The sequence below is a fragment of the Chelonoidis abingdonii genome, chromosome 1 (genome assembly GCF_003597395.2).
Source record: "Chelonoidis abingdonii isolate Lonesome George chromosome 1, CheloAbing_2.0, whole genome shotgun sequence".
NCBI classification, from domain to species: domain Eukaryota; kingdom Metazoa; phylum Chordata; order Testudines; family Testudinidae; genus Chelonoidis; species Chelonoidis abingdonii.
Genome location: NC_133769.1, coordinates 325,000,053 through 325,014,276, shown reverse-complemented (window position 1 = coordinate 325,014,276; position 14,224 = coordinate 325,000,053). Strand labels below are relative to the sequence as shown.

The 14,224-nt window shown below is 36.6% G+C and overlaps 1 protein-coding gene across 2 annotated transcripts in view; it reads left to right on the top strand.

Annotated features, from left to right (window-relative positions):
- FRY (FRY microtubule binding protein) overlaps nt 1–14,224 on the top strand; it is a 343,127-nt gene that overhangs the window by 181,443 nt on the left and 147,460 nt on the right. For both annotated transcript variants that reach the window (XM_075061648.1, XM_032795968.2), the window contains exons 24-29: nt 340–397; nt 2,050–2,141; nt 2,358–2,530; nt 5,345–5,505; nt 6,397–6,507; nt 11,540–11,694. In XM_075061648.1, coding sequence (XP_074917749.1) covers nt 340–397; nt 2,050–2,141; nt 2,358–2,530; nt 5,345–5,505; nt 6,397–6,507; nt 11,540–11,694 — 750 coding nt within the window. The remainder of the gene's footprint in view (nt 1–339; nt 398–2,049; nt 2,142–2,357; nt 2,531–5,344; nt 5,506–6,396; nt 6,508–11,539; nt 11,695–14,224) is intronic.

The following is a 14,224-nucleotide window of genomic DNA, read 5'->3' as shown; positions in this document are numbered from 1 at the left end:
TATTTCATAAGCACTAAAAAGTTTTACCTTTCTATTCGTATTAGGTTTAATCTAACATCTCATTATGTTAGTACTTTCTCCCACTGCCTTGGCGTAGAAACTGCAGCCCTAGTTGGAACCCTTCTTAAGATTTGTCCTTGCTCATTGGACCACAAGAATATCAGTGCCCAAATATGTAGCTGGGAAGAAAGATACATTATCCAGATCAATTAATGTGTTATCAAAGCCTTATAGAGTGTAGTGTAATACTCTTTATCTTAAAACGAGCATTTAATTCATGAAGATGGACTCAATTATGAAGGATTTTGTTTAGAAAATTTTTGTTTTGTTTTAATTTAGGGAATTAGTAGAAGAACTTCACCCATTAATGAAAGAAGCCCTAGAAAGAAGACCAGAGGTTAGTTCAAGAAATGAGATTTGTTTATTTAAATTGCAACATCAATTTAAAAGTAGTAAATATGTTTCTTTAAAAAAAACAAAAACAGAAAGACATCCTATTGGTAACTCTAGCTTGATATTTAATTCAATAAGAAAAAATTAGAAAGCAATTCCATTTAAAATTGAATTTAAAAGGATTATTTAAAATTAATTTATTGTGTAAAATATACAGTTCATAAATTTGTATTTACATTTTTTAGGGGAGGAACAAGTTAGTTAAATACAGTGGCACCTCTTCATGGTGAATTTAGATGTAGTGAAATCCCACTTAGAATGGTGAGGGGAAAAGATATTGTAACATGAATGATCCACAACCGTGTTTCACAACAGCGTTGGAAATGTGGTTTATCTGTGTAGTATAGACAGGTCTTACCAGGGACTTCAGTTTCCGTTAGCCCTTGTCTACACTGGAAAGCTGCCCTGCTTTAATTCTACTGGTATAGTTCTAGTTCTGTAACCTCCAGCCCCCACAGTATGGATGCAATTAAATTGATATAAATAAAATAAAATTGCTTATAGCAACATAACTTATTCCCTTCTAAGGTATCTTTATATTGATATAACTGCATCCGCACTAGGGATTGTATTAGTATAATTGTATTGAGAACAAATAACACCCCTAAACAAAATATTTATGCTAGTACAACTTTCAAGTGTAGACTGCCCTTGCACTCGGGGAAAATATAACTTTTAATGAGGTTTTCCTATATTGACTGCAAATTCCACTACTAAGTGCAGTGATTGGTCTTATCACTTTCCCTTGATTTTTTTCTAATTTAGAGCAATAGGAAGAGGGGAAGGAGAGGGAAGACATACTTTCTGGGGTTCACTGGAAGACAAGACAAGACACAACGTCATCTTTGTAGCTCCCTTCACTCCCAAGAAGGCTTTGCAGGCTGCACTTCCAGCTAGGTTAACCAGATATCCTGATTTTATAGGGACAACCGCGGTATTCAGGGCTTTGTCTTATGTGGGTGCCTATTACCACCCACTCCCATCACCCTACTTACAGCGGTTCAGGCAAAGAGCAGGCCTTGCCAGCTGACTTCACATTTGTCAGGAGCAAAGCAGGGTTTTTTCTACAGGTGAAGGAGAGCTCCTTGGAAGTGTTAGGTGAAGAGGAAGCCTTGGGGTTCTGAGGCACTTTAAATCACACTTTCTCCTAGTGAAAGTATAAAATACAGGAGAGAGTTTATGAACTAAGATGACCATGTTGATGCTCACTTTCAAAGATCCAAGAGGCAGCATTCTTGGATATCATATGATATTATTTCAGCACATGAAGAAAGTGTGTTTTCAGCACCAAAACTTGAATATTAAAAGTTATTTTTGGTCCAGAATTTCAGGAATATCATGTCCACTTTTTCCTCATGGACAAATATGGCTATAAATTGTTATTCAAGAATTGTTTAGAAAGTTAGAAATGTGAACATACCTGTGTTGTTATGTAAGCATACCTGCACTATGGTACACACAAATGTAGTAGTGCTCCATCATAAGCAAATACATCAGTATATTGCTTTGCTTTAAACACTGCTTCAGTGACCTGGCTGGCGTTATTTTAATGTCTGCACCTCCACATGTATTATATATCTCTTTTTAAACCCCAAGAATAAGAAACGCCGTGAGCGCCGAGATCTGCTGAGACTGCAGCTATTGCGAATTTTTGAATTGCTTGCTGATGCTGGTGTTATAAGTGACAGGTAACACTGTTTTGTATGGAAGAATTTCCACTGGTGATGTCATCATTCTGTTTATTAGTAGCTTCTTTGAACAATTATAAAATATACAAAATATATTTTTTTTAAAATAAGCAACTATGGAAGCTTCAAACCTGTGTTTAAAGATTATAATGTGTTACATCACAAGTTAAATGCACTGTCACTCATATTGAAATGTTCAACTTTTCTTTATCCTAGTACAAATGGAGCCTTAGAGAGGGATACTTTAGCCCTTGGAGCCTTGTTCTTAGAGTATGTTGATCTAACTCGCATGCTGCTAGAGGCTGAAAATGATAAAGAAGTTGAAATTCTTAAGGACATGAGAGCACATTTCAGTGCCATGACTGCCAACTTGATTCAGTGTGTTCCAGGTATGATATATTACCTCATTATATTACAAAACTACATTTAACACATGTGGAAGTACAATTGATATATTAATTCACTCTTTAATTTTTCTGGTTTTCTCTTTATAAGCCACGCTTCATAAAGTTGTTTTGTAGCAAATATTAGAGGGAATTTGGGCAACTAAATACAGAATTCTCTCAAGAATCAAAACAAAAAACATTGCAAAGCTTGCAATGCACCTATATAAGACTCTTCTCTTTCTAAGCCCAGCAAATGAACCATACACAGCCTGCCGCAGCTCCAGATTTCTTTTACATAGGACTTTATCCTGCAATCTTTGAAGTGTCAAAATTTTCATTAACTTCATGGGAACTCAATCAGGCTCATAGAAAAGAAAAAAATCTCTACTGATAGCTGCAGAAATTGTTTTTTCAGTTTTAAACATATAGTGGAAAACTTGCTTCCAGTTGTACCCCATTTCAGCAAGACTCCCTTTGGCCTTTCTTACAGCAACAGATTGTTCATATCTGCTCTTGCTTTGCTATATTATTATAATATTGTCATATACTCATGCATTGTGTGTGTTGCAAGATTGGTTTTAAAGTGTAAAGTAATTCTATTAGCAAACAAAATAAAAAGGTCTGCTTCAAAAGGCTCCATCTAACTAATAGAAACTAAAATATGGAAGCTAGCTCGCTCCCAGTACATTTGCTGTTTACAGAATATTTGACAGACAACATCAACAGGCGTACCAAGGAGTAGGAAGGCAGGAATGTAGAAGAACTAGGGAAAGAGAAATGAGACTACATATTAACATAGACCAGAAACGTGCACAACTGGATGGTTTCATGATTTGGTTGTTTTCAAGTGTATGATATATGTAACATATATAAGAGATGAACAAGATAAGGAAAAGAAGTCCATAGTGACCATCTATAGTTGATCCTGCTCCCATTCCAGTCAATGGAAAAATCCCATTAATTTGAAAGGTACCATCTCATTAGTTGTTATCAGTGGACAATTTACTGAAATCCTATTTTCTGTTCCCATCCTTATAAGGTTTGTGTGAGAAATTATTCAGTAGTGAATATTTGCAAAGGTATTCCTCTTTGCATGTATTCTCATTATGTTTATAATCTAGTGTGCATTATCTATAGTAATTACATTTCTATGAACTTTGCACATTAAAATCACCGTTTTATATGTTCTGCAGAAAGCCAACAATAACTATTAGTTAATTAATTCAAAATTTCTTTACAAAGAGACAGTTATCTTTCTGTTAACAAGGAGATGTTAAAACATGGCAAAAACTAACAAAGCCATAATATGTAATTCCTTGATAAACACATTTTCATTGTCAGCTTCCATTATCTTTAGATAATTGTAAATATTGACTTTCAATTTTTATTGGTTAGGTAGACTAGACTTTGAGGTTTTATCTTCTTTGGATGTGGGGTGAAACAGTCCACCAGTAGCAGTGCCCTGCCTCTTTCTAGTTAATCAGAAATGCCTTTTTAATAGTGTACTCTATAGGTTCAGTGTGTCCCCTCTTAACCAGCTGGGAGGCCTGTGCATTAATTTCTGTGGTTAACAGGCCCTGTAACTGAGCAGAGATAGTTCTAGTGTAGGAGTCAGCAACCTCTGGCATGCGGCTCACCAGGGTAAGCACCCTAGCGATCTGGGCCAGTTTGTTTACCTGCCGCATCGGCAGGTTCGGCGGACCGTGGCTCCCACTAGCCGCGGTTTGCCATCCTAGGCCAATGGGGGCGGCAGGGCGAGCTTACCCTGTCGAGCCACATGCCAGAGGTTGCCAACCCCTGTTCTAGTGTATGCAGTTCCATGTTTTTATTGGTCTTGTACCACTCCCGTCCCTGCCTTATAGCCAAAAGCAAAATGAGTCCAGCAACCTGTCAGTGCAATGGCACTGCTTCAGGAGAAGTAGCAGCAGGAATGAGCTAGGCCCTCTCAAGGGAACTATTTTTTATCTGGATAATGCAGAACTTAAACCTTTTTGTCATTTCTTTGTCTTATGGATTTTCCCTTTTCACTGGGCTAGGAAAATTTTCTCTTGTTCATTTCAGCCCCACAGGGTGAATTTCTGCTCTGTTTAATTTTGTATTGCACATTGCTATCTGAAATTCCTATTTCTGGGCTGGGATACAAGGATGTTGAAGAATGATAATTTCTTCCCCATTAAATTAGTTCCTCCCTAGTCTCTGTCTGCCATCTGAGAGATCCTATCTCCTATCCTGTTTTGAGTTGGAAGAATTTTGAAAACTTCTGAATTTTTTTTTTACTTTTTTATACTTAATAGATATTTTTCTTTTGCTCAGGAACTGTCTTAGCATTTGAGTTAGCCTACCAAACCTCTTTATAAGGGAATGATATGATAAAAGCTTTGCTCTATTTCCTATCTCCACCTGTTACTATAGTAGGACAGCGTAAATCCACTATTAGGGCTTATGCTGAAAGACCTGGAAATACCAAGCAGGTAGAAGTTTACCATAAAAGAAGTACATGAGACAGTGTATTCCAAAACCCTGATTCTAAAGTTAGTTGTACACAGACATGATTATAAAATATAAACACATGTTCATTCAAAGCATTAAGGCTCTTCAAAATAAAATGTGTCTTATTAACTATATTAGGTTAACAAAAGATGTTTAGCTACTTTGGACTAAGTGTATCCTCAAATATAAGGAAAGATTTCCTATTCATGGAAGTGTGAAATTCATATGCTGTCACTACTGCCATTGGGAGAGGGCACTGACTGATTATTTCTATTGTGTTTATTGTACTTTAGCAAGCCATGATGAATTTTGTTTTTATTCCCTTAGTTCACCATCGGAGATTTCTATTCCCTCAGCAAAGCTTGAGGCACCACCTTTTCATCTTATTTAGTCAATGGGCTGGACCTTTCAGTATTATGTTTACACCACTGGATCGTTACAGTGACAGAAATCACCAGATTACAAGATACCAGTATTGTGCGTTAAAGGTATAACATATTTTCTTTCCACTACGCAAAGTGACCTATTCAGTAATACAAATTACAACAACAAATCCTAAGATTAGACATTTAAAAGAGGCAGATATCATGGTTATTTGTTTCCTTTTGTTTAAAGTAATTGATTATTTTGAGAGAGAGAGAGAGCTAGAAAGTTAAAAATTCCTATTTTTCTTTCCAAAATTATAATCTAAAGTCATTTCTTGTAGTTGACTTCTTTTTTGCCCACATAGAGTGAAATTTTGTTTTATTATTTAGATTTTCAGTAAGGAAAAGCTCTCACTGACTTCAGTGGAAGCAGGATATCACGCCCTAAGATCAAGTGCAGTATCAGTTCAGTATCTGATACATTGTATTTCCAGAGGACTATATCCTGCACTTATATGGGGATGTACTCAATAGTTTTAAAAGTCTTGTCCAGCTCTAACAGCTGGAACCCAAGCCCCTAAGTAAACTGGGAAAATAATGTTTTATGTACCAGTATATGCTGCATCAAATGATATAAAACAATTTTAATTTCGTCAGAGAATATGATGCTAATGAAATGTTTAATAGGTTTTATAATCTCATTAAGAACAGATTGGCTGAAATGACAAAACACATTTTGAAGAATTTGTAAAGTGTTCTTATTGCAGTGTGCCTTTAATGTGTTTAATTTTTTAATTCAGCATTTGAATTAGTTAATGCAGTTTTTAATTATAATGAACCTATTTTAATTAATGCAGTTACCTTCTAGATCAATGTAAATGTTGAAATTTAGCAAAAAAGCACTATTTCACTAAAAACAGGTAGCAATTGGGAATGTTTTGCAAGCACAGTCTGTTAAGCACATTCACAAATGTTAAATACTTGCCTAATTAACAGATTTCTCTGTATTACTAGGCAATGTCAGCTGTACTCTGCTGTGGCCCTGTATTTGACAATGTGGGTCTTTCCCCTGATGGCTATCTTTATAAATGGCTTGATAACATTCTAGCTTGTCAAGATTTACGAGTAAGTACCTCATCAATAATGTATGTTTTTTAAAGGATTTTAAACTCTGTACTTGTTGAATACAGTCCGCTCTATGACAGTAGGCTTTGTGACCTTTGTTTTGAACAGAAAACAATAGCTCCGTGCAGTATTCAATTACAAATTCATAATGAACCGTATCACAATAACGGAATTGTATTATTTCAGGACACACGGTTTATGTAGCATACTAAAGTAAACAGGATTCTGTTATGAGGTTCACACTGGTTTGCAGCAATATTTTAGGTTTTTCATCCATTACTAATCCAAAGGTCAAGGACAGTATGATCTCAAAAAGTATTTATATTTCTGTTTGGAGTATTTCCATCCCACCTGCTTCCAGGCCTTGTGAAGTAAGAATATAAAATCATTTCCTGCTCAGTAATATAGCTGCTGGTGAGGCAAATCTGAGTGAGTCAATGTGAGTGGGCAGATCTTCAGAAGGCAGCAAAAAACTACTCATTTTAGGAAAAAGTAAGGCCAGAGAATTGGAAGATGAGTCTTTACCTTATATCCTGGATCTGTAACAACCAAATATTCATTGACTTGTTAGTGTTTGAAAATAACTCCATGAATACTAATTTGATAGATTATTTTTGCGTTTAAAATGATTCTGCCCTAAAGACATTTCTGGTTAGATGATAAAGAGAAGAGAGACTTTCTGCTCTAATGTCAGTGTCCGACCCGAATGCGGGTTCGGTGGATTTTTTAATCGAGTGAGGAAAAACCCAAGACCAGACAGACTGACAATTCAAAACACCACGTGACCGTTTATTAACAGGGAGAAAATCACAACTTGGGCTGGGGAGGAGCACTTCTATCAACTAACAGTACCGTTAGCATAAAAAACCTTTACACAATCCAAAACAAACTATTTACATTTATTAACACATAACTAAATACTTTACAATTAATTGCTCTTGTAAACAGGTAAACGAATACACCAAATTAAATGATCTGTGTGCACACTTAACCAAATATCATAATCAAAGACACCAAATTAACTCCAATAGCAGTTATTATAACAACTCAATTCTGGCACCATATACACATAACTTTATGACAGATAGCAGCATATGCAGTGGTATACCAAATAAAAGGGGAAGAAGCGAGGAAAAGGTTAGGCGAAGCACAGACAGTTAGCGAGTAAATACCGTATTCCAGGTGCAGCTGACCAGCAGAGCAGACACCAGAAGCATACCGAATCCGTGGAGAAATACCGTTGAAAAAATAAGCAATCCGTAGAAAATACCGTTGAAAAAGAAACAAAAACACATGACCCGAGCCGGCTATATCCGGAGGAGACCCCTGGCTGAAGAGTTGATCAGGTCCTTCGGTCAGTGCGTGGATACTCCTACAGACCCTGGCCCGAAGCATGGTTTTATTCCAGGGACTGTTTTACACCTGGCACAATTTGATTGGTCCCTAGCTCCCCCACCCTCCAGGTTCCGAGCTGTTGCCCCCTACGTGGGCAGATTTTGCACACGGCACACTGGAAGCTACTAGAAGCTGCACTCAGCACACTAGCATAGTTTTGCACACAACCCTAATCCGACCCTTTGAACTGCAATACGATTGGTCAGATTGGGCCCCTTTGCACAAGACACGCTGGTGTTATGCACACAGCACTAACCTGACCCCTTGGTTGCTAGGCAGAAGAGCAGGAGACTGCACACGACCCTAGCCTAACCCCTAGGTGACCAGGTAAAAAGGCGGGAACCTGCACACGGCCCTCTAAGGTTGCACACCGCACTACGGTGCTGCACACAGTACTAATGTGACCTTTAGATGACCGGCAATTGGCCATCCAGACGCCATGTTAGACCAGAGGCCTTTGGGCTGCGACAGTCAGAAACACTCAGAAAAGTTAAGCCAAATCAACTAAAGGTGTGAAGCTCAAGCACATGAAATCCCATATGGATGCTCTCATTCAGAAGTAAAGTGGCCTATATTTGCTGTAGCTTAATCTTCCTCCATTTACCATGAAGGTACTTATATGCTGTAATTAAGTCACCTGTAAGTCTTCTTTTTGATAAACTGCCAGACTGAGTTCTTTATGTCTCTCATGATAAGGCATTTTCTCCAGCCCTCGAATAATTATTGTGGCTCTCTTCTGCATCCTCTCCCATTTTTCTATATCCACTTTACAATGTGGAGACCAGAATTGGATGCAGTATTCCAGTACTGGTCTCACCAATGCCATATACAGAGGTAAAAATCACTTACTGTTCCCCTATTTGTATATCCAATGATCTCAATATCCCGTTTTGCCACAGTATTGAACTGAGAGCTCATATTGAGGTGCTTGTCCACGATGACCTCTAGATTCTTTTCAGAGTCACTGCTTTCCAGGATACAGTCCCCCATTCCATTCTGAAGACATTCCTTCTCCTAGATGTATTATTTTGCATTTGGCTGTATTAAAATGTGTTTAGTTTGAATGGGCCCAGATTACCAAGTGATTCAGATTGGTCTGTGTGACTGCCCTGTACACATCATTCTTTACCATTCCATCAATCTTTGTATCATCTACAAATTTTATCAACAGTTATTTTATATTTATTTCCAGATCATTGACGAAAATGTGGAATAGCATCAGTTTTAATACCAATTTCTGCGGAACCCCACTAGAAACACCTCCATTCAATGTTGATTTCGCATTTACAGCTAATTTTTGAGCTCTGTCGGTTAGCCAGCTCTTAATTCATTTAAGGTGTGCTTTATATGTACAGTGTTAATTTTTAATCAGATTATGCAGTACTAAGACAAACACCTTACAGAAGTCTACCAAGTTACCTTTATCAACCGAATTTGTAATCTCATCAAAAAATAAATCAGATTTGTTTGACAAGATTTGCTTTCTGCAAAATACTGTGGACTGACTGGTGTTAATTATATTCTTATCCTTTGTTAATTTAATCCAGTATTAGCTTTTCCATTATTTTGCCTGTAATTGATGTCAGAGTAACCAATCTATTAGTTACCTGGGTCATCCCGCTTGCCTGTTTTGAATACTGGTATAACATTATCACTCTTCCAGTCTTCTGGAATTTCCCCAGTATTCTAAGATTTATTAAAAATAAACATTACCAGGCCAGAGATTCCTGAGCTAATTCTTTTATAACTATTGAGTACAAGTTATTGGGCCTGCTGATCTAAAAAGGTTTATGCCTTATAGATGTTATCTAACATCCTCCTCAGTTGCTAATGAACTCAAAAGTACTTCTTCATTATCATATGATATAAGTACTTCATCCTGCTTCTTTCCAAATACAGATCAGAAATATTTATTGAATGCTGATTGTCACAAACATATCTGCTTTTTGTGCATCATTAATAATTTTTCCATCTCAATTAAATAACTGAATGATTGCAAAGATTTCTGTTGCTCCTAACATCTAAACATTTCCTTATTGTCCTTAGCTCAGCCAAACATGGATTTTTCACTGATGTTTTTATCTTCCTTATCAATTTTTGTACTTCATAATGTCTAATTTATATTGATTGATGTCTATTTCCCCCTTTTTCCAATTGATACATATTGTTTTTTTATTTCTAATTGCTGCTTTCACTTTTACTGCTGAACTAAGATTGGCTTTTAGCCAAGATTGTTCTGTTTCTTGATTGTGTAACCATCGCTTTTTGCCATCTAATAAATTCTTCTTAAAGAATTCCAAGTTTCCATTCACATTTTTCTGTCTAAATTTTTCTTACCAGTCAATTTCATTGATAATTTCCTCAGCTTTGAGATCTTAGCCCTTTTGAAGCTCCAAGTATATATATTACGGGTGGGACTATCCTGTTTGCTCCTGTTGAATGTAATCACGTCATAAACATTCATCCCTAGACAACCACTAACCTCCAGTCCAGTGGTTAATTTCATGCATCATATGTGAGATCCAAAATAGTGTTACTTTATCTTGGGTGCAATACCTTTTGTGTTAGAAAATTGTCGTCTATAATTTTTAGAAATTCTAATTATGTTTTACAATTGACTGCATGAGACCCCCAGCATTTTTCTCCCAAATTGAAGTGCCCCATAACAACATAGTTTTTCTGTCCACACATTGTAGGTGAAGAAAGCCACTGAGGGGATTTATGGATGGGATGCTAAATGGTCAGAGCTGCAGGGGAGGGGAAAAAGTACTTTCTCTCCTGTGATTAGTTTTTTACCATCAGTACTTTAAATTACCAGTTGAAAATCAGTACATATAAAGGATGCATTAAGTCACAAAAGGCAAATTGTCACCATTTAATGGGTAAGGAAACCCAACCAGAGTAAAATCTTAGGTAGTCTTTTTTTTTTTTTATTGTGTTCCCTTTATGCTAAACTCAACCTCGGGTGTTTAAACTGAATATTAGCATGAGTCTTTACAGTGAGTCTAGCCTCATTTGGTGACAAAATCTCAATAATAATAATAATAATAATTTTTGTGCTTCTACATTACCTGCAATGGAAGAAACACAAAGATGTGGTCCAAACTTAATCCTTTAAGTGAACAAACATGAATAAATTTAGCCTTACAGCACTCCTGTGAGGTAGAAAATTAGCAGTATCTCTGTTTTACAGGGTGTATAGCAAAGACACGTGGATGTTACCAAGTGTGAGCCAACAAGTGTGTGTTAAAGCTGGGAATATAACCCAGATGTCCTGACACACTGGTCTTGGGCTTAATCATAATGTTATGCTTCAACCCTTATTTTGAAGGTCTATTTTAAAAAATATATTTAACATATATGGGTTTTGTGCAAGACATTTTTATGAAGTGCGAACTATTCAAAACTGAGTTAAAGCCCATGCTGTGGTATGTATAAAATGCATTTATGGTAAACTCGCCACTTTATTTTTCTCCGTAGTGTGCAATAAACTTGGTCCTTTTTTTTAATTTTCCATTTAAAAGGCAGATTAGTCTTGCCACTTTGGTCTATCTTCCTGAATAATTTTAAGAAACCTTGGGAGGATATTTTTTGTTTTTTTACAAAAAATAATAATTGCCATTCTGTGTGTATTCAGGTTCATCAGCTTGGATGTGAAGTTGTAGTCTTGTTGCTGGAACTAAATCCGGACCAAGTAAATCTTTTCAACTGGGCTATAGATCGGTGTTATACTGGATCATACCAGCTTGCTTCTGGATGCTTCAAAGCCATTGCGACTGTGTGTGGAAGCAGGTATTAATAAACCTAGAAATAGACGGTCCCTGAGGCAGTTAATGTGAAACAAGATCAGGGCTGCTATTTCTAAGATGTTTACACACTAGATATTTTGTGTATCCTACTTGTTTCTGTTGGAAACAGATTCTAAATGTTCTTTTCCATTAAATTTAAAAATAATGGTTGAAGCTGTGTCTGCTGTTGGTTGCTGTGTTGCCCTGGGTTGCATGCTATGAAAGACACAGAAAAAAACTCGTGTGTGTGTGAATGGGAACAGTGAAGCATCTGCATAGCCAAATGTTATGCTGCCTTAGAACATCCACTGAATTACAGTCCTCTCCGGGACTTTGCAGCAAACAGGAGAAAAGGGACCAGATCTGGGGCCAGCTGCAAAAAGTTTGGAAGAGCATCTCTTACCACATGAAATGCTTCTGCAAACATGCTTATTTATACTGACAAAGTCAGCACAGTATTGGGGGAAGGTTAAAAAATAGTCTCTGCCTTGTCTGTGTATGTGATCAAGTCTGCAAGGGAGTTACCAGGGTGTTGAGCAAGTTCTATATGGAACTGCCGCTAGCATTCCCATGTAATGTGTTTTTACACAGTGTATTGAGGCTACACTTCCCTGTCGCTCTCTTACAGGTCTGAGGCACATTTTTTGAGCATGTGATAAGTTGCCCCTTGTAGTGTCCTGTTGCTGTGTAGGCGTTTGAACTTCTGACCCTTCGATGCACAGAAAGATGAAATAGGGCTAAACCTTTTTATTTGTAACACCATTTTTAAACCTAGTGCCAAAACAATTTTTGATGGATTTTTCCAATACTTTCAGAGTAAATAATATGAAAATAAATTTTTTCTATGTTCTCATTTGCCAGATAGTTACTTTTGTCCTTTTCCTAACTGCTCTTGGATTTGACCTGAGTTTCCTTACCTTTTGTTTTCGGATTAGCATTATCAATGATGTTAATAGAGTGGGAGCACAAAACGCTGATTTTTTGTATAGGTCCTGCATAAACATTTTTGTTTTTAGTTTTTTTCTTAGTATCTTTTCAGGATTAAAGTGGAAAAGAGGTTTAACAGTTATTTTGAAATAAAGGATAGCTTTCATCTGATTAGGCATTTGAAGTGCTGATATATTTTAGTCTGAGATTTCTTGACAAAACAGTTTACTGATCAGTATGTTTTGAGAGGGTAATGTGTGGGACAGTGCAAAGCAAAACATGCTAAGTATTTTAGAATTTGGTATAACTGTAAAAAAACTCTATTTTGTTCTTATAGAAACAGCTGCAAGTACAAGCTGCATTACCCTGAGATTTAAAAAGTATGATTGGAATTTTATGCTTGTAGATTTAGTAGCTTCTGAGATTCAGTTTTGCTATCTTAAAAGAAAACACAATAATACTAGCCCTTCACCTACAGTCTTTTCTCCTCAGATTTTTATTAGATAGGACTAAGGACTCTGGGAAAGGGTTTCATTTATGTGTCATTGGCAATAGTTAAAAATGCATGATCACTTTCAAGAAGAAACTCATATTCCTGCCTATTTGGGGAGCTAAGTTGAGAGTTTAGCTAACTACTAAACACTGGTTGGCAATTTCCCATATTCCATCCTTCCCTCAGTTAGCAATAAGTGTAGGGGGACCTCCACTTAATCCAGTTGTAAATAAGCAATGTAGTATTGCATAACTTATGCCTCTCTTTCCACAAAAAATCCTCTCCATTAAAAAATTGAGTTTGTCCCAGCCCGTGGTCTCCCATGCTACATTTCTATTGTGATACGGTAAATAATGTGTTCTGGAGTTTCACTAATCATGTCCCTACAGACTGGAATACTGGAGTAATTGAAAACATTTATTTACAGTTTTTTCTATTTCTTATATCCTTTGGCAACAACTTGGCCAGTGCCATTTTGATGATGAAGTGGGAAGGGCAATTGATATCTTAGTCAGTTAAGACTTTTTCCTCAAGGCAAAACTATAAAGCCTCCATCGTATTACATAAGAGAGGCTACAGGTTAGGTATCTGAATCTTTATTTATGTACATTAAAAAAATTAGAACACTTATTTAAGAAGTAGGAAATTGCTAGATGCTCACCATTTTGAAAATTATACCACTCATTTAGGTGTCTAAATATGGATTTAGTTGACTAATCGTAGCACCACAGATTTGCAAATATTGACCAAACCAGTTCATATGATTGTCAAATTCATTTCATATGCCAGATAGCCAGTGTTCTTTATTTTTAACTACATTTATTTACTGGCCATTTTACCGCTATTTTTCATGTAGCTTAGTTCTTTCTATTTTGTATCAATGTACTCTACAATATAATTATTCTGTTAATGTCATCTTGTTTTATCCTAATCTTTAGATTTTTGTGTTGGATTCTCTTGACATGCTTTTGTAACCCTTGATAGTTTCCTCTTTCAAGATGCTCCCTCAGATGGGGATTATTTGAACTTTGTGAACTGTGGGAGGGACCAGGTTGGGGAAGGACCAGAGAGACTGACATGGAGCAGCAGAGCTGGGGTACGCTAGTATGTGGAT